The sequence below is a fragment of the Micromesistius poutassou genome (assembly GCF_964030765.1).
Source record: "Micromesistius poutassou genome assembly, chromosome: 11".
Classification (NCBI taxonomy): Eukaryota; Metazoa; Chordata; class Actinopteri; order Gadiformes; family Gadidae; genus Micromesistius; species Micromesistius poutassou.
In genome coordinates this window covers 19,523,800-19,543,972 of record NC_140281.1, presented here as the reverse complement: position 1 = coordinate 19,543,972, position 20,173 = coordinate 19,523,800, and the positions used below count along the sequence as shown (strand labels likewise).

Sequence of the window (20,173 nt, the reverse complement as noted above, 5' to 3'; positions counted from 1 at the left end):
AGTGGAGCGACTGGCTTCGTAATCCCCCCCGCCGAACACCAAAGACGGGTTACCCTGCTGTTAGTTTATAGAGAAACACACATAATGACTCTCCTCCTTCATAGTTTCTTCCCTCTGCTGCGCACCGCGGGATCGGCGTAGCCATGCGTCTTCATTAACCGGCCGTCAGAGCCGCCCGGAAGTCGCCTTCTTTACGTCTTCACCGGCGCGTCAGAGATTAGAAGTGACATGTTTGCCCGTGTAGAATTCCAGCAATCCATCAATTAACGATAATATATGCACCCTTTACCGAGGGCAGAAAAATATCATCACCTTGCTTTCCACTCTTGCAGAAATATCCAGTTAGCAAGTTCAATATTCAATATTAAGTTCAGCATCTTCCGCAGACTTAACTAGACCCAACTCCCAAGGTTATAACTTAATAAATAATAAATCATTTTTCAACTCTGCCAAAGCTAAAAATTAGCTTTGGCATTTTTGTGTGTGTGTGTGTGTGTGTGTGTGTGTGTGTGTGTGCGTTCTAATGTGTGTGTCTGTGCTAATGCGTGTGTCTGTGCTAATGCGTGTGTCCCAGCCGGTCTGATAGACAGCTGTGTGGAGCAGATGAAACAGAGCCACGCCCAGCTCCACCTGCAGTCCGTCCGGCCGGGGAAGGCCTCGCACCGCAGGAAGGTGAGCTGGTGGCTCAGAGACGCATCCTCCATTCCTTTGTTTTGTCAACAGGTAGCGCGACGCATGAAACAACACTCATCTCTTTGTGCGCCTCGATGTGTGGAACAACACACACGGGCACAGGCAATTTGTGTGATGTTGTTTTTTCTGTTTTGTAACGACGTGCGATTAATCGAATGACACAGATGTCTTCCTCCTGTCTCTCTCTCTCTCTGTCTCTCTCTCTCTCTCTGTGTCCCCCTCTCTCTCTCTGTCTCTCTCTCTCTCTCTGTGTCCCCCTCTCTCTCTCTGCCTGTCTGTCTCTCTCTCTCTCTGTCTCTCTCTCTCTCTCTCTGTGTCCCCCTCTCTCTCTCTGTCTCTCTCTGCCTGTCTGTCTCTCTCTCTCTCGGTCTCTCTCTATCTGTCTGTCTGTCTGTCTCTGTCTATCTGTCTATCTGTCATTAAGGAGGAGGTCTGCTTAAGAGAAGTGAGACAGGCTGTGGAGATCCTCCGCAACGCTCTTTACCGCAACGACGGATGCAAAGTGAGGCCGCCTGACAGCTTTTTAATTCCCCCGCGCTAATTGGTTTATAATGGGGCTGTGGCGGCGCGGCGGGGCTAGCAGGCTAAATGAGACTCCACTCCCAGCGTATGCTTCTGTTTACGTCTCCGGCGATGCGCGCTGGACCACAACGCACACACCGTTTAAGCGGCCTGTGTGTGCGGTTCCTCTGTTCTGTGTCGTCTCCTGTCTGCACACTCGCCCCGGTAAACGGTTAAGAGTTAATGAGTTCATTTGTGTTTCCCCCGTCAGCACGTCTGGCCGGCGTCCCCTCAGCCACGCCCGCCTTTTTTCCTTCTTTGTTGTGTTTGTTTTGTCGGTGAACACTCTAACCCGAAACCCCCAGCGTGTGTGTGTGTGTGTGTGTGTGTGTGTGTGTGTGTGTGTGTGTGTGTGTGTGTGTGTGTGTGTGTGTGTGTGTGTGTGTGTGTGTGTGTGTGTGTGCACCCGTCCTGTAGTGTAAACCGCTGCTTCCAAATTGAATTGTTATGACTTCAAACCAAATTGGGCTCCTGTGGCTCCGTCAACGTTTGGCGGGCTGGCGTATACAGCTGTGTGTGTGTGTCTGTATGTGTGCGCGTTCTTTGTGTGTGTATGTGCCTGTGGCTGCGCATTTGTACGGCTGCGTGTGTGCGTGCGGCTGCGCGTGTTTGTGTGCGGCTGCGTGTGTACTTGCGACTGCGTGCACGTGTGCGCGCGTATGTATGTGTGTGTGTGTGCGTGTGCGTGTCCCATCTGTTAACATGGCGTCTGCGTGCGTCCTCAGGCGGTGGCGGTCGACGCCCATCTCCCCCGGGCGCTGCACACTCTCTGGGCTTGGCTCCTATTGGACAACGGCGTCATGGAGGCGTCGCTGGAGCTGCTGTGCATCTATACGGCCGGCTGCAGCGCAGGTGTGTATATGTGTGTGTATATGTGTGTGTATATGTGTGTGTGTGTGTGTGTGTGGGGGGGGGGGGGGGGGCGTATGTTGTGTCTGTGGACCCTGTGCCCGCCCATCACTACTGTCTGGCGGCCCAGTGAGTCACACGCCCTGCAGCCCACCAAGAGCCTGATTGTGCTGCTCTGTCTCACTGTGTTAACCCCCCCCCCTCCTCACCATGCCAGCCCGGCCTGTCCCTGGTACAATAGCCACAGTGTCAGACACACACACACACACACCCTCCCTGTCTCGGCGCATGTATGTCTTTGGTTCGTTATTAGGGGCGGGGCTTCACAGAGTGACACTGCCAGCCTGTAGTCAGACCCCGTCGGGGGGATGATTGGTGTTTCATCACGTGGCTACGGGGGGGACCCGGCTACACGGTGGAGATGGATGAACGTATAGGAAGCAAAAAGCTTAGCTCGGTGTTTCCACCAACATGCCTGTCCGGTAGGTTGCCATGGCAATGTTGAGCAATGTTGAGGTCAATCCTTCGTGAGAAAAAGACATGTGTGCGTGCTTGCACGTCTGTGTATGTCTGCACATAGCTCTTTGCCACGCCTCTGTACCTCCACAGAGCTGCACGCCCTGATCCACGCTCCACTCTCCCCCCCTCCCCCACCCACTGCCACGCCCCCATCAGCCCCGGCTCTGAGGCGCCAACGGTCACAGAGTCAGCCAGCCTTTGATCCGCTGACGGCGACAGCGAGTAGCGGTGCAGCTGCACCCTGCCAGACCTCACTGTGGCCCCACTGCCCCCTCACATGCCCACCCCCCCCCCACCATCACAGCCCCCCACCACCACAGCCCTCCACCACCACAGCCCCCCACCACCACAGCCCCCCACCATCACCCCCCCCCACCATCACAGCCCCCCACCATCACAGCCCCCCACCATCACAGCCCCCCACCACCACAGCCCCCCACCATCACAGCCCCCCACCCCCCCCACAGGCCTCTGCACAGCCATCACTAGAGTTGCATCACATCCGTCCCCGTGCTCCTGAAGCCGCTGAAGCCCTGAAGCCCTGTTCACGCCCGGGCTCACACGCCCACCGACCGCTGGTTGTGTTTTTGTGTGTGTGGATGTTGACGGTGTTGTGATGCGACATGTTAATGGTGTGTGTGTGTGTGTGTGTGTGTGTGTGTGTGTGTGTTGCTGCCGATCCCTCGTACTTGACACTGACGGGGGGGGGGGGGGGGAAAGGCACACACACACGCACGCTCGTACACACATTACTACATTACTACATTAACTAAAACACACGTACATATTTCTGTAGACACACCATGTCTTTTAAATTTCATTCATAGATTAATTTACAAATAATAATACTCACACCCACACACACGCTGAGCCCTACACTCATCCAGTGGTGCTATTGTAGGACAAACGCGGGTGTTTCTAATAACATGATTAATTACAGGTCTAAACAAAGCCCAAACATGTGAACGTCTGGAGCTACACCTGCATTAAGCCTCCTGACACCTGTACAAAGGATCCATCGACATGGCAACACACATTCCGAAATTCACAAGCATACCAACACACACACACACACACACAGTCTTGTTTTCGTGCGGGGCACGGTGGAAACTGATCCATCACGAGGCCGAGAGCCTTGCTGGCTCCAGGTTTTCTCTACACGTCTGGGGACGACCTCGGGCTAAAATTAGCATTAGCCCCTAGGCTGTTCGCTGCCATCCCTCCATTAGCATCGCCAAGGAGATGCCAAGATCTCAAATTAGTGGTGTCCATCAAGGCCCGCTCCTGGTGTGTGTGTGTGTGTGTGTGTGTGTGTGTGTGTGTGTGTGTGTGTGTGTGTGTGTGTGTGTGTGTGTGTGTGTGTGTGTGTGTGTGTGTGTGTGTGTGTGTGTGTGTGTGTGTGTGACCGAGTGTGTGTGGCCGAAGCGTTGCGCTACACAAGGTTGCACACGCGCGGGCCCACGCACCTTGCCGAGCATCCTAATGTGAGGGGAACGACTCAAAATGTTTGTTTAATTTCATCCCCACGTTCCGCCCTATGTTATATTTATTTCTGCCTGGGAGAGCGAGGTCTGGACGCGTTGCCTTGGACCCTCCCTGACGTCGGGCATCCGGCTGAATGTGAATCCTAAAGGGAGACATACGAAGGCCGTTTTGTGACAGAGCTGCCGTTCTGTGACAGAGCGGCTGTTCTCTAACAGAGCGGCCGTTCTCTCAGATGTGCTTTGACGATCATTAGGTTTCCCGCCTCGGTACGATGTGCGTCTGGTGTTTACTCCAACGCCTTTTTAGCAGCGCCACATTTTATGTGGTTATTTTCCGAAGACTCAGCCGTTCCCACGCCGATCTCTTTATTGTCCCGTTTCACGTCCCCCGTTCCCCCAAAGCCTGAAGCCGGGCGTCTGCCGTGGTTGTTGTTTGTGTGTGTCGTAAAATAATGCATAGTTTTTTGTATGTTTATTCTGGATCCAGACTTAAAAAGAGCCGTTCTGTTGACTGATGTGTTTCGTCATTAATTTGTTCCGTCCTCCTGTTCCCGCTCCTCAGCCTGCAGCTCTCTGTGCGGCGGCTCCGGAGGGGCCCCAGCCGGCCGAGGGCCCCCCAGCGGCTCCCTCATGCACTGCGTCATGAAGCTGGCCTCGGGCGTCGCCGCGGACAACAGCGCCGTCCAGAAGCTGGCCTTCTCCCTATTGGCTAACTTGGCCATGTCCCGGGACTGTAGGGGCGTCCTGCAGAAGGTAGAAGCTCATGTTGTTGCACACATCCATGATGACGTTTGCGTTCTGGTTTTGTTGTACGAGTATAGCCCTTTAAATACGACGCACACACTTCAACACGTCTGGAAGAATGAACCGGACAAGGACAAAACACATCGTGTTCAGACGGCTTAGCGTGTCCATCAAGAGGCTCAGCGTCTCCCTAGACTTCGCTAATTATCCGTGGCTAATCCGCCCGATAACGTCACGTTCGTTCCCTCCCCACAGTGCTTTCTCGTCAGCAAACTATATCGCACTGCTGCACTTTTGTCGTCGTGTGCTTCGACAATGCCAATATAGTTGCCTTCAACCCGATCCAATCGCACCAGCCAACGGCTGCTTCCTCCTCCTCCTCCTCCTCCTCCTCCTCCTCCTCCTCTCTCCATCTGCAGAGTAACTTCCTGCAGTCCTTCCTGTCCGTGCCCGTCCCCAGGCAGGGCGGCGGGAAAGCTGCTGCCGTCGGCAACAACAACAACAACAGCGGAGGGGGAGGAGGGGGAGGGGGCCTGCTGGCCATGTGGCTGCGGCTGCTGGTGTGCGTCTCTTTCGGGGAGGACGGCCAGCAGAGCATCCTCAAGGTGCCCGGAGTCCTGGAGGTGTTGGCCGGCCTGGCCGCGCACCGGCACCACGCACTGCTCACCCTCCACAACCTCTGCTCCTGCCCCGCCAACAAGCCCCACCTGCTGTCCAACGGTACGGAGGGGAGAGGGGAGAGGGAGGAGAGGGGAGAGGAAGGAGGGAGGGGGGAAAAGGAGAGAGGGAGGAGAGAGCAGAGGGAGGGAGGAGCGGGAGGGCAGGGGGCAGAGGGAAGGGGGGAGAGGGAGGGCAGGGAGAGAGGGAGGGGTCAGAGGGGGAGGTGGGGGAGAGGGGAGGGAGGAGAGGGAGGGCGGAGGGGAGAGGGAGGGAGGGGGCAGAGGGGAGAGGGAGGGAGGGGTCAGAGAGGAGAGTGAGGGGAGGGAGGGGGCAGAGGGGAGGAGAGGGAGAGCGGAGAGGAGAGGGGTCAGAGGGGAGGGGTCGGAAAGGTAGGGGCGGGCGGGAGCCCCGCAGCTCAATTAGTCCCGTTTCCTTGACGTTGCGCCAAGCCAGGATAGTTAGGAAATCAACACACTGAGTGTGTGTGTGTGCGTGTGCGTGTGCGTGCGTGCGTGCGTGCGTGCGTGCGTGCGAAGAAGAAGAAGAAGAAGAATATCTACTGACTATAATGATGAAGTTGTTTGACTTCCCCTTTAAATTCTAATTTCCTGTTTTTCATTCTGTATCCCTTGTCATTCACTCTGTGTCAAGGGTGAGTTTGATAGTGAGTGTAATATTATCGTACCAACTTATATATACCAACAATATAAAAGATAGTATGATTAGGGGTATAATTTTGATTCCTTAATACTTTATTATATATATAATACTCCATTGTTTGTCTGCAGATGACTGTGTGTGTTTCTAGTTCTGTGTGTGTGCGCTGAGTGTCTCCGGTTGTGTGTGTCTAGTTTTATACCCACCTGTGTGTTTGTGTGTATCTGAGTGTCTCTGGTTGTGTGTGTCTAGTTTTATACCCACCTGTGTGTTTGTGTGTATCTGAGTGTCTCTGGTTGTGTGTGTGGCGCTCCTCTCAGACAGGGCCATGAAGGCTCTGGTCTCCAGTCTGGACAGCAGGGAGACGGTGGTCCGGTCCATGGGGGCCTCAGCCCTCTGGGCCCTGCTGCGTAACAGTCAGAAGGTACACACACACACACACACACACACACACACACTTATTAAGAGATGCTTCATGGCTGAGACATGAAGAGGCAGGAAAACGGTTTTGAAGCCAGGTCAATCCTTCTGATTGGTTGCTTCTGAGCAGGGACGAATAAACCCCAATAAAATATATAAAATAAACCCCAAACTCAACGAGCCAATCTTCTCCAGAGCCAATGGGATACTGGGACGGGCTCTGCAGGGTCAAAGCAAAGCCTTCCTGATGTGTAAATCCCCCCCCCCCGGTTCTCTCTCCTGATAGGCCAAGACGAGCTTGAAGAGTCCCTCTGTCCTGCTAAGGCTGGAGAAGGCCCGCGCCGTAGCCAAGAAAGGTAGCGGAGGAGATTCTCTTCGTCCATATCCGTCCTGTCTAAACGTTAATAGTTTGTTATGACTGTTGATGAAAATATGAATACATTCAATGTTTTGATTATTTACATAAGAGGCAAAGATTCAAAACTGGTGTTTTGTATGTCACTCAAACGTGTGTGTGTGTGTGTGTGTGTGTGTGTGTGTGTGTGTGTGTGTGTGTGTGTGTGTGTGTGTGTGTGTGTGTGTGTGTGTGTGTGTGTGTGTGTGTGTGTGTGTGTGTGTGTTGTGTGTGTGCTTTTGTCTTAATCTCAGATGCAGCCAAAGGGCAGGACTCCATGAATGCCTATCTGTTGAAATGTCTTGAGAACCTTTGCAGGCTGTTGAAGACCTGAGAGACACACACACTTTCCCTCTCGGGACTTCACACTCGCTCCTATACTCCTCTGAAACGTGACTAGATAGTAGACATATTGTGTTGTACAGTGCATGTCAACGTCCGTACCGTGCTTCAAGCCAGCTGTATCCGTGAGAGTCATAATCTCACTTCTTAAAGAGATAATAATAAGAAGTGAAATTTGCTGATGCTGTGGAGAGATTACTCTGTAAAGTTCGGTGGTTTCAATAGAAATGAGCATTTCCACTTAACATGTCTTCCTCCGTTGTACAATAAAGACTTGAATATTTATATTTTCTTAAAATAAAAATAAAAAACCAACGTCTGATGTGGTCGATTTGTTCTGAACTCCCAAGAAAACGTTAACCACGGTGTTAGCTTTGACAGCGAGTGAGTGTGAGGGCTCGTAGCGAGTGCCCCCCCGCCCCCCTCCCAGTCCCTCACCCCCCCCCCCCCCCCCCCCCCCCCCTCCGCTCTCGAGTCACTCCAGTGCGAAGCAGGAAGTGAGCTGCTCAGTTCCCCACGACGGCCTCTCATCAATGCGGCTTTCATGGCGTCGGTACCAAAGCCCCCCCGGTACTTCATGGTACTCTGCATCGTCCTCTCGTTGCTCAAAGGTACGTGGCACACACTGGTCGCTTGTGTTTAATGTGTTTATTTTGCTGAATATTACTGCATGTGTGGATTTATTTTTTAAATAAGTTTGTGTTTCTGCGAATGACATTTCAGCTCTAGTTGGCTGGTCGACTTAAGAGGTGTTTTTGTCTTAATGTGACTGAAATACTGAATTATATTCAGCGGATGATTTTGTTATTCTTGGATACTTTTTCTTATTTTTGAACCTTGAAATGAATTATGGATTAAGGCACACCAGGCTACTATGCTTGTTGTGACTGAGAAGACCAGAATTATACCATTGGCATAATACATATTTGCCATGATTCAGCAAATATAGACTTTGAAAGCTTATACTTCAGGTTATGATTCAGCTTGCCTTTTACAAAAACATCTCTTCAAGGTGCTCGAGGTAAGATACAAGAAGTCCACTTTAAGTGGAATTAGTTTGAAATGCCACAGTCATCCATCAGCTATTAGTGAGTGAATTGCTCTGAGAAAACTGTGAGAAAATCTGTCTAGAGTCTACTGCACCGGCCGCTGTAAGACAATTAAGATGTCGGACTGCTCCTGACTAATTTCTCACCGATGAGGGCAGCTCTTCCCTGATTGTTTCGGGGAACCCAACCTGCCTGTTAAGTTGTGCGTGAGTTCAACACTTGGCAGGGAAAGTGAGTAAGGGCCGGAGCAGAGAGTGGTGGGGTTTTTCTGGGTTGATTTTCAGAATTTACTCTTTTTCTGCTCTCTTTACAATAGCATACAGACGGCACATTTGAAGTAAGGGGAGGACGTTTATATTAGAAGCATTTTTGTTTTATTTGTGACTCTTTACATCTGGAATATCAATTAATATGCTCAGCCAAAAAAAAAAAACGGTCCTGTATCTGTGGCTGATGCAGCCCTGTCATAAGTACATAATTTAATTTGGTCTGAATAAAATGATTGAATGAATTGATTGAATTGAATTGTCTACTTATCTGGCCGACTGTCTGCCTACCTACCTGTCTGTCTGTCTACCTGCCTGCTAGGGAGTGGCGATTTGAGTCTGTTGGGGCCTTAGGCAAAAATTCCTAGGGGGGCCCCCCCCAACCAACATTCATCAGCATTATGTTATATTAATACTGACCAAAACAGTATAAGGCCAGTGTTCATCCATGCATAAAGCGTTTATTTAGCAAATGCTGTTTTACATGCCATGGCTAGTGCAAATGCTATACCCAAATCAAAATACATTAAATATTGCACTCCACTGAAAAAGAGTCAGTGTTCACATTAATTTGTTAGCACTATATTAATACAAATATAGAACAATACAACTAAAAAAATGTATATAAACATAGTCTAAAATGCACACATAACTGAGGTGTGAAGTGGGGGCCCCCTTTTTTCTTGGGGGCCCGCTAGCGGCAGTTGCCTGCCTTGCCTGGTCACAAGCTGCGCCTCTGCTGCCAGACTACCTTCCAACAACGGTACAACTTAGACGGAGTTATAAAGTTACAGTTGACGTGAGGGTTTCATATTCACATTGATATCATAGGGAGTTTGGCTAAAGTCAAAAGGTTCTGGATTTGGGAACGACAACATCTGCCAGTATCTACCTGTGGACACGCTGCCCTGACTCATGTAAACGACATGCTCCTAAACACCAGTTGCTTGTTGTCCCAGTGTCGGCCCCGCAGAAAGGGGAGCCCCTGCTGGTGGGGCTGGAGGAGGGGATGATCCTGGACTGCCTGTGTCCCTGGAACGGCACCTTCAGCATGGTGGCCTGGACCAAGAGCCCCGACAGGACCACGCCCATCGCCGTCTTCCACCCGTCCCTCGGCAAGACCTTCTCCTGGCGCTACCGCCAGCGGGTGGAGTTCCTCAGGTGACCACAAACCGTTTCTCCTCACTCCTCGCGGTGGCTGGAAAGCGTCTGGTTGAATGGAGCATGATCCTTGGATCTACCAAGCGTCTTCAATGAAACTAGAGATGTTCATGACTTATACTGGGAAATATCACATCGTGGACACAGATCAGGGGATCTAGAGGGTCAAACGCCTACTGGGGATCTCAGTCGCAACTATTTGGGCGTGATGTGAAGAAACAACAGTTTACCAAAAGTGTTTCGCAAAGTCCAAACGTGGAACCCAGTCAACCGACAATCCACGGCCACAGTGGCGACACAAATATAAAAATGATACAACCGCCTTTGAGTTGAGAGGCAGTGGGCAGGGAGACTTGATACGAAGGCCTCTATTATCTTGCGATATACGGGGAAGAGGTTGATGTGCTTTATGTGACGTGTGGCTGTCCGTACCTCCATGACACCAGGGCGGCGACCATGGACGGCAGCATCGTGCTGCGGAACATCACCCACCAGGACCTGGGGATCTACCACTGCACCATCACCACCTTCCCCCTGGGCTCCTGGTCCCGGGACGTGACGGTGGAGGAACACGGTAGGCCCCCGACCGTGGGGGGTTCGGGTGGGCTTCAGTGAACGGCCATTCAGGAGTGGATAGTGGACGGGCTAGGGGGGTTTCACTTTACATTTACATTTAGGGAATTTAGCAGATGCTTTTGTCCAAAACGACTTTATTGAACCCCTGGGGATCAATAAAGTATCTATCTATCTATATCTATCTACAACCATTCATTCACACATTCAAAGTCAACCATGCAAGGTGACAGAGAGGCGTCTTGCGAAAAAAAACCAACCCCCCCAGACCACACAGATAAATGTACAGGATGCACAGCAGCTAGCCTGTGGTGACCTGTAGAGCTAGTGGATGCGGTTTGTGTTGGTGGAACCAAATAAATACAAAATACAAAATAAGCAAACCCATCGTAATTGGTTGTGGCTTCCCACTGTTAACTGATAACAGGTGCTTGTGGAACTGTTGTATGAGTTATACTACTGTTATACTCCATATCAGCATGGCTGTGGCACTTGTGACGCTCTGGCACTCAGCCTCTGGTCTCAGACTTACCACCGAATCACAGCCTGGCTTATATTACAGTTGCTTTTATTCTCGTGGGATGTTACTGAAATAGTAGTTGCCTTAAAAAAAAAAATCAAACCCATAAATTGTATTGAAAAATCCTACGTTCACGAGTAGTTTTGACTTTAGTGACAATGGCCCTTCAGCTATTACTGTTGATACATTGATACATAAGTTGATACATATATACATATCTCTTCAGAAGTGCCAGGGTGCATAACATTAAACTGTCTTACCTCCCCACTCTCCTCCTCCTCCCCTCTTCCTCCTCTCCTCCTCCTCCTCCCCACTCTCCTCCTCCTCCCCTCTCCCTCCTCTCCTCCTCCTCCTCCCCACTCTCCTCCTCCTCTTCCAACCCTCCTCCTCCTCCCACTCCCCTCTTCCTCCTCTCCTCCTCCTCCTCCCCACTCCTCCTCCTCTTCCAACCCTCCTCCTCCTCCCACTCCCCTCTTCCTCCTCCTCCTCCTCCTCCTCCTCCTCCCCACTCCTCCTCCTCTTCCAACCCTCCTCCTCCTCCCACTCCCCTCTTCCTCCTCCTCCTCCTCCTCCTCCCACTCCCCTCTTCCTCCTCTCCTCCTCCTCCTCCCCACTCCTCCTCCTCTTCCAACCCTCCTCCTCCTCCCACTCCCCTCTTCCTCCTCTCCTCCTCCTCCTCCCCACTCCTCCTCCTCTTCCAACCCTCCTCCTCCTCCCACTCCCCTCTTCCTCCTCCTCCTCCTCCTCCTCCCCACTCCTCCTCCTCTTCCAACCCTCCTCCTCCTCCCACTCCCCTCCTCCTCCTCCTCCTCCTCCGTTCAGACGAGCCCCTCTGGGAGGAGGAGCAGGAGGACCCCCCCGCCCCCCCCGCCCTGACCCCGGCGGCGGGGGGGGGGCCCGGCTCTGCAGGCGGCCGTGGAGGTGGAGTCGAGGAGCGGCGACCGCGTCAGCCTCCCCTGTTCCCACGGCAACGGAACGACGGCGGTCTGGCAGGTCTTTGTGGAGCGCTACGTCGGGGTCCTGGACGACCCGGCCCCCCCCTGGAGCTTAGTGGCATCGCGGGGGGCTACGGAGGAGGAGGAGGAGGAGGAGGAGGAGGAGGAGGGCGGGGCTAGGGTCAGGGTGAACTGCACGGCGAGCCCGTCCGCCTGCAGCCTGTGGATGGAGAACGTGACGCGGGCGGACGGGGGTCTCTACCGCTGCCGCTTCGTCACGGGCACCGGGGAGACCACCACCGCCACCGTGAGGCTCACCGTGCACGACCCAGGTGTGTACGTCAACGCACACGCACACACACGGGTTGGTGTGCTGCATTCACACGGAAACATCGCACACATGACATTGACATTTGTGTGTCCGATCAGGTTTTACATGCAGAGACTCAGAGTCATATAAAGGTTGTATTTCCAAGTACAAGAATTCAGAGCCCTGAGGCCCCGCCCCCCACTGGTGAAATAGAATAGAATAGAAGTAGAAAGCCTTTATTGTCATTATACATAGTACAATGAAATTCAGAAAGCAGCTCCTTAAAAGTGCACACATAGTTAGCACAGTATAAAATAAAAGACTATACAGTATAAATATGAATACACAATAAAAAAGTAAATCAATAAACCACAAACAGAAAATTGAGCTCTGACTTGAGTCCAAGAGCGGCTAGCAGCGTATTGAACGGTAGAGGTAGGTTGTGTCTGGTGGTGTAGTGATCAGTGCAAATATGTCATTGCAGTATATATTAGTGCAAATTTGAGTTCAGTATGGTGACAGCTTTGGGAAAAAAGCTGTCACTGAGTCTATTTGTTCTGGCCCGTATGGACCTGAAGCGCCTGCCAGAGGGCAGCAGGTTGAAGTGATGGAAGCCGGGGTGGGCGGTGTCTTTCAGGATGTTTCTGGCCCTTCTGAGAGAGTGGGAGTTGTAGATGGTGCTTAAGGAAGGCAGGGGGCATCCAATGATTTTTTGTGCGATGTTTGCCACCCTCTGCAGTCTCTTCCTGTTGGCCTCCGTGCAGCCGGAGTGCCACACTGACACAGCGTAGGTCAGCAGGCTCTCGATGGTGGAACGGTAGAAGGTCATCACCAGCTGCGTGTTTAGTTGCTCCTTCCTGAGCACCCTCAGGAAGTGTAGTCGCTGCTGGGCCTTCTTGACCAGCGCTGAGGTGTTAACCGACCAGGAGAGGTCTGCAGAAATGTGGACCCAGAGGAATCTGAAGGACGCAACTCGCTACTCGCAACTCGCTACAACGGCACATCCACCGTTGATGTACGGGGGGGGCGGCTCTGTTCCGCCGGAAGTCCAGGATGAGTTCCTTGGTCTTGGTGATTTTCAGTGCCAAGTTGTTTGATGCACACCACTCACCAAGTTTCCGGACCTCATCTCTGTAGGCCACCTCGTTTCCCCCTGTTATCAGCCCCACCACCGTTTGACAATGTTCTCTGGGTGGGTGGGACTGCAGTCGGATGTGTAGAGGGAGTAGAGTAGTGGGCTCAGCACACAGCCCTGGGGAGAGCCAGTGCTGAGAGTGCGGGAGAAGGAGAGGTGAGGACCCAGTTTCACCTGCTGGGGTCGGTTGACCAGAAAGTCTAGGAGCAGGAGCAGGTGAGTGATGGGAGCCCCAGGTTGACTAACTTGGGGATCAGAATGTCCGGTATTATTGTGTTAAAAGCTGAGCTGAAGTCAATGAAGAGCATTCTGACGTAGCTCCCCTGTTGCTCCAGGTGACTCAGCGCTGAGTGGAGAGTGATGGATATTGCGTCTTTGGTGGATCTGTTAGTCCGGTATGCAGGGTGGGGGGGAGACAGGCTTTGATGTGTCTCAAAACCAGTTTCTCAAAGCACTTGGTGATGACTGGGGTGAGTGCTACGGGGCGGAAGTCATTGAGGCTGGTTGTGGGTGACTTTTTAGGGATCGGGATGATTATGGCAGATTTCAAGCAGGATGGGATGACGGCCTTCCTGGGGTTAACTGCACTGAGCACCCGTCCCACGTCCTGTACCTCAAGAGTGAGTGGGGGGGTGCTGGTGGGGGTTGTAGTGGGGGGGTGCTGGTGGGGGTTGTAGTGGTGGTCGGAGTGATGTGGCTGAGTGCAGTGGCGGAGCCAGACTTTTTTTCAAGGGGTGGCCGAGGCTTTATAGGGGGGTCCATATTGAATTGTTGACGGGGGGGTGGGGGGAACGCGATTGTCGATGGGGGGGGGGGGGGGAACGCGATTGTCGATGGGGGGGGGAACGCGATTGTCGATGGGGGGGGGCGGGGGGTGGGGGAACGCGATTGTCGACGGGTGGGGGGGGCGGGGGCGATCGTGCTTTCATCGGAACATACCGTGTGTTTGAGTGCTGTGTGTGAGAGTGCTGTGTTTGAGACTCAAAGCGGGCAAAGAAGCTGTTCAGCTCCTCTGCCAATGCCTGGTCTGAGTCCCCGGGTGTCACAGCACGGCCCCTGTAATTGGTGATGGTCTGTGTGCTCTGCCACACCTGCCGGGGGGTTGTTGAGCTGCTCCTCTGTCCTCCTCTTGTGTTCTGCTTTGGCAGCCTCAACGCCTCTCCTCAGGTCGGGCGCGAGCCGTGCTGTACGACGCTCTGTCGCCTGATCTGAAGGCTGAGTCACGGGCCCGGAGGAGCGTGCCGACCTGGCTCGTCATCCAGGGTTTCTGATTTGGGAAACACCCCGGATGCGCTTTTCCCACAGTGACATTTCCGATGCGGTACTTGATGTAAGACAGTGCAGTGTCTGTGAATGTAGCCAGGTCTTCGTGGTAGAAGGCCTCCCACTGTGTTTGTTGGAAGCAGTCCTGCAGTCGGGGGGGGGGGCATCCTCAATCCAGGTGGTGATGGTCCTCTTTGTGGGCTTTGTTTGTCGACTGAGGGGGGGTGCATGCGGGGGTGAGGAGCAGGGAGAGGTGGTCTGACCGGCCTAGGTGGGGGAGGGGTACGGCCCTGTATGCACGCTTGATGTTGGAATACACATGATCCAGAGTGTTTGCCCCTCTTGTTGGGCATTTTACATATTGGTAAAATTTTGGTAGAACAGTCTTGAGATTTGCTTCGTTAAAGTCCCCTGCAATAATGCGGACGCCATTGGGGTGAGCGCGCTGGTGGTTATTGATGGCATTTAGCAGCAGAGAGAGAGCTGTGTTTGCATTAGCATCCGGTGGTATGTAGACTGCAGTGATGACAACAGCAGCTAGCGCTCTAGGCAGAAAAAAGGGTCTGCATCTCACCGACGTAAACTCCAGGTCAGGAGAACAGTGTTTATCCAGAATAGTGCTGTTGTTACACCAACCTTCATGTACGTAGATGCAGAGCCCCCCTCCTCTGTTCTTCCCGGAACTCAGAGCCCTGAGGCCCCGCCCCCACTGGTGAACTCAGAGCCCTGAGGCCCCGCCCCCCACTGGTGAACTCAGAGCCCTGAGGCCCCGCCCCCCACTGGTGAACTCAGAGCCCTGAGGCCCCGCCCCCCACTGGTGAACTCAGAGCCCTGAGGCCCCGCCCCCCACTGGTGAACTCAGAGCCCTGAGGCCCCGCCCCCCACTGGTGAACTCAGAGCCCTGAGGCCCCGCCCCCCACTGGTGAACTCAGAGCCCTGAGGCCCCGCCCCCACTGCTGAGTGTTTGTTTCGTTCAAAGTAATGTTGATCACTGGATCACTGATGTTGTGTTTCGAGTGCCTGCCGAAGTCACCAACGCACTTCCTGTGTGAAGTAGATGAAATGAACACTTCTAGACACACACACACACACACACACACACACACACACGTCTACCTCCCACACCTGTGGAACCTCAGTCCATACCCACTGCTTCCTGTGTGAACTTAACAGCCTTGGGTTTTTGTGTGTGTGTGTGTGTGTAATGGTGCATTTTTGCGTGGTTGTGCATGTAGGTGAGATATTGTGGGTTTTTACAGACAGAAACACCTGTGTTTCTGCGTGTAACAAGTGCTACAGATATCATTTAATTCTGTTTTAAAAATCCAAACACAAAGATGATCAAACTATCTCCAGCAACTTATTACAGTGAATAAGTGTGACGCAGGGATATCTGTAAAACTTGTGTTTGTCTTTCCTTATGCCCGTGTCACACTGTCCCGAAATTGACACCAGATAAACACACAAATGTGGAATTTTGAATTTCGCACGAAGATGGCCCCGAACTTGGTCAACAGCCGAAGCAAGTACAATGCCTACAGAAGGTCAAACGATGGCACCCGAACCACACACACGAGAGGTCGTATTGAGGGTACGATGCGTTTGAACTAGGTCACGAAGACGTCACGTGACCTCCTGTTGGTATAACACCTTCATATAATCATCTATCTATCTGATATTTAGATATCATCTATCATATTTAAATAATCTATATAATCGATATATAATATATTTGTCGCAGCCGTTCAATTGAGGCTATTGATTTTCTGTTAAAGGTGTCTGACTTGTTTATTCATGAATCATATCCATTTTTTGAGACCCGCACCTGCAAAGTTCAGCACCAGATCCGACCTGTCATCCGTGATCAAAATGAAATCCGCACCAAAACATCGAAAGGATCTCCTTTGGGTGGCTTTCACTCGATTTATGCAGAGTCTTCGGGCAGCGCAGTGTCATCGCTGGAGTCCCCGCTCCACGTCTGACAAATGATCAGCTGTTGGAACCAGACGAGGTCTCTTCGCAGCTGGGAGTCAAGTGTCGTGTCGTTGACTAAAACGGACATTACAATCCGCCTGTTTTAGCAACTTTTATGCGGGTACCCGACCCGTTGCAGGACTAATATTATATAATAGCCTACTGTTTATGCTGAGACTGCTTTGCTTTTTGCTACCTGTAGGGTCTGTGTGCGGGCTTTGCGCGCAGGTATCTGGTGTGTGTTTGTCAGGTGAAAACTAAACGTCAAGGGAAAGAGGCGGTAGTTGAAAAAAGTATTAACACCGCTTATCACTCGTTCACTCGTTGCTTATAATGGTTTATTCATTTCCCAGTATTATTTCCTTAATTTAGAGGACAGTTTTGTTCATTTTTTTAAATTGTAAAATAAATGCAATCATTTTTTGAAGTCGCAAGTTTTTTTAATTATTGGAAGCGAGTCCAGCTGACCTCGCCTGCTGTACCCACGGTCAAAATAGCCGAGACAATATTTATATAATAAATAGCCAGGAACTTAATTGTGATTAATTGTGATTGAAGCTTTGGGAGTTACACACGCCTCTGCTCTGTAGAGTTGCTCAGGACTGACTGAGGAAGATGCTCTGAGGCTGGCCTTTTATATGTCCACATTACCATGACACATCGAAAACGCTTGAGCTACTCAAATTTGGCTGTCTTCGCCGACACCGTGGTTCCATCTCGATGTCATCGAACTCTAATATGACTGCTACACAACGGCATTGCGAGGGCTTCACGTAGTTGTGGTGCCTTCCTAAGACAATCAGGCAGCTTCTTGTTTCCTTCGCATTGTTTTTGTGAGGCGATGGCGCCGATGATCACACAAACATGACACGACTTGAAAAGATGCCATCACAATGGCCTTACGAAGGGCAAAATGGACACACAAATTCAATACGAAAATCGCAAGGTTCTTCGGCAAATCTTTGGCATGCCAAAGATTTTGGCACCGCTCACGAAGTTGCTGCCGGAGCCTGAGAAACTCCACCGGCGGTCATACGACGGCTTCAGATGCCCTCACGAATGGCCGGATCTTTTTATGATCAGAGCCGAATTTGAACATTTCCTTTATCGTGTGTCCATCAGGTGTCAGTTTCGGGACAGTGTGACACGGGCATTACCCCGATTCAGACAAATTGTTTAAGTCCAAATGAATCATCATTAGCTTTAGCTTTCCGTTAGCCGCTTCCCTTGACTTGCAGAGGGAGAGTAGCTCTTGTTTATGTGAGGGGGATACACTCAATGGAAGATGCTATCGAAAGTAAACTTCCCTTCTGGACGCACAATTTGGAATTAAACAACTCGTCTAAATCGTATCCCTTTAAAAAAAGACGAACACATTTAGTCTTTTTGCCCTCCTAATATCCCTGTCTTGTTTTGTGTCCAGAAGAATTCAGGATGTCTGATTATATGACGTATCTTTACATCGGAGGCGGTGCCGCCGGCTTCCTGCTCCTGCTCTCCGTGCTCCTGGTACTACTGACCATATACTGGTACGTAACTTCACTTTAACCTGAGTCAACTCTGATTTGAATTGAGATACAGGTATAAGCTACAGTTGGGTTACTTAAAAGGGGCAGCATGATAGTGCAGTAGCTGAGGGAATTTGACTCACAGCAGAAATACTACTGGGTTTGAATGACCCTACCTGCTCCATATCAAACTATTTCTGAATTCAATGTTAAACACCCCCTAAATAAATGGATAGTAAATATAACGTCAGCATCCAGACCAGAGCACAGACTCTGGTGGGATGCTAGTAGTAGTTGTAGTAGTTTTTTTAATTTAAACTTGGTGTCATGCACCATAGGTGCCCAGCCCTCATGGGCTTATAAGACACACTAAAAACAAAACAAAACACAGAACACCGGCACACACAAGAGAACAAGGAATACATGCTCGTGTACTACATATTTTTCTTCCGTACAGTACATACCCACACATGCGCACACATACACACATGCCCACACATCCACAAGTTTTTATACAATACATGTCCGCACATGCGCACACATACACATTCACACGCGCATGCATGCATGCATGCTCGCACGCATGCATGCATGCATGCCCACATCCATTCATATCATCACACAGAGCAAAAAGAAAACAAAAACAAAACAATTGCCGGGACGGAAAGACTTCAGACATACAACACATCTCTGCGCTGCTTAAAGGACTCCAAAATAAATTTCGCCAGCGGCTGCTGCTGGGGAAACTTGTGTGCTGTGAGCTTTAAGGCTGGAGTTCCCAGGTGTGTGTGTGTGTGTGTGTGTGTGTGTCACTGCTGACCCCTGGGAGGTTAGGGCTGGGGGCGTTCCCTGGACTACAGTGTCATTAGGGTTTCAGTAAATGAACCGTCAGCTCATTAACCCCAGCGCGGCGCTGGGACTGATCATTGTATCGGTGGATCTGGAGTCTCTGAGGTCTGTGTCTGTTAGCCGCCGTGATTATTGTACAGATTGAAGCTTTTCCCCCACGCTAGCCAAGTGGGAGATGGAGATCTGGATTGGGGAGTTTCCATTTGTTTTGTATTCTTTGGCCGTATTTATTCTTCCATACGTTCTCATGCATAACATATTCACATGCTTTTGTCATTGATAAATGTCACCAGCGTTGTTACTCCTTCTTGTTCAGGAAGAAAAAGCGACGCGAGGAATGCACATTGAAATGTCAATCACGGGTACCCAACATTTTCTTTTTACCAACATAACATCTTAACATTACACCGCATTTCTTATCACTTTCTTATTCTTTCAATTGTTTTTATTTTTTCTGCTGCTTAAGTAGTCCGACTGGCAATCGGCCAATCCTGTGCCTTCTAACACCTTTGTCACGCTGCCACTGTCCGACCAGCAGGGGGCCCCGTTGGCGACGAACAACTACGACAGCCACCAAAGGAAGGATGAGCCAGTGTATGGAAACGTGCCCTCGGCAGAGGGACTCCCACACACACGAAGCCACAAAGCTGCTCGTTAACTGATTGTGTGTGTGTGTGTGTGTGTGTGTGTGTGTGTGTGTGTGTGTGTGCGTGTGCGTGTGCGCGTGTGTGTGTGTGTGTATGTGTGTGTGTGTGTGTCCATTATTGGATGTATAAAGCATCTAAACCGTGCTTGTGAGCAGAAATTTAAGGGATTACTTTGCTAAATGCTGTGTTTATTATTGATTGATTCTACTTTAAGACCACGTTGTGCTATCTATGTCATTAGTGAGTTGTTTTAGTCATAAATCATACATTTTCCTTCAGCTTTTTATTTATTTGTGATTCATGTTTCTTCACCAGACGACATAACCATTCCACTATGATTCATGGTTGTTTATTTTTATTTTATTATTTTGTTACGACCACATAGCAGAACTATTCCTCTCCATCCACGGTGTTCCTACGATACTGTCAGAGGCGTATTGAGTAAGCGTTCTAACAGAGGCGTTACTGTGTTTGTCACATGTTGTTGGTTTCTCTGGGTGGGAGCTAGTTGTCCCTCCTGCAGCACCAGCCGGGAATCAGACGCCACGCGGGCGCATTACCATCATCAAGAGTTATTAGTTCAGGCTAACCAAACAAATGGGAAATGATCGTCACTAAAGGTGGCGTTCAAAAGGAAAATTCCCCGACCCAATGTAAGCT

General features: G+C 50.9%; 2 protein-coding genes across 3 annotated transcripts in view; both read left to right on the top strand.

Annotated features, from left to right (window-relative positions):
* rttn (rotatin) overlaps positions 1-7,642 on the top strand; it is a 48,987-nt gene extending 41,345 nt beyond the window's left edge. The window contains 9 exon segments of the mRNA XM_084475235.1: positions 142-223; positions 575-672; positions 1,118-1,195; positions 1,980-2,106; positions 4,669-4,859; positions 5,270-5,570; positions 6,488-6,591; positions 6,874-6,943; positions 7,236-7,642. Of these exon segments, the coding sequence (XP_084331361.1) occupies positions 142-223; positions 575-672; positions 1,118-1,195; positions 1,980-2,106; positions 4,669-4,859; positions 5,270-5,570; positions 6,488-6,591; positions 6,874-6,943; positions 7,236-7,315 (1,131 nt within the window). The 3' untranslated portion in view covers positions 7,316-7,642.
* Positions 7,643-7,834: 192 nt separating this feature from the next.
* Positions 7,835-19,542, top strand: cd226 (CD226 molecule). 2 transcript variants are annotated; one of them, XM_084475179.1, is made up of 7 exons: positions 7,835-7,934; positions 9,598-9,799; positions 10,246-10,373; positions 11,715-12,159; positions 17,936-18,038; positions 19,183-19,228; positions 19,405-19,542. In XM_084475179.1, exons 1-4 carry the CDS (start codon positions 7,868-7,870, stop codon positions 12,005-12,007), a joined length of 690 nt encoding a protein of 229 aa, XP_084331305.1. In that variant the 5' UTR covers positions 7,835-7,867; the 3' UTR covers positions 12,008-12,159; positions 17,936-18,038; positions 19,183-19,228; positions 19,405-19,542. The 2 variants fall into 2 exon arrangements, with proteins under 2 accessions (XP_084331305.1, XP_084331304.1); XM_084475178.1 differs by having other exon boundaries at positions 17,933-18,038.
* Positions 19,543-20,173: the final 631 nt, after the last annotated feature.

Excerpts from the sequence above, each read along its gene's own strand:
- cd226 (XM_084475179.1), top strand. The coding sequence starts at position 7,868 with ATGGCGTCGGTACCAAAGCCCCCCCGGTACTTCATGGTACTCTGCATC. Across the intron at positions 7,935-9,597 it reads CGTCCTCTCGTTGCTCAAAG|TGTCGGCCCCGCAGAAAGGG; the intron begins GTACGTGGCACA and ends TTGTTGTCCCAG. Across the intron at positions 9,800-10,245 it reads CAGCGGGTGGAGTTCCTCAG|GGCGGCGACCATGGACGGCA; the intron begins GTGACCACAAAC and ends CCATGACACCAG.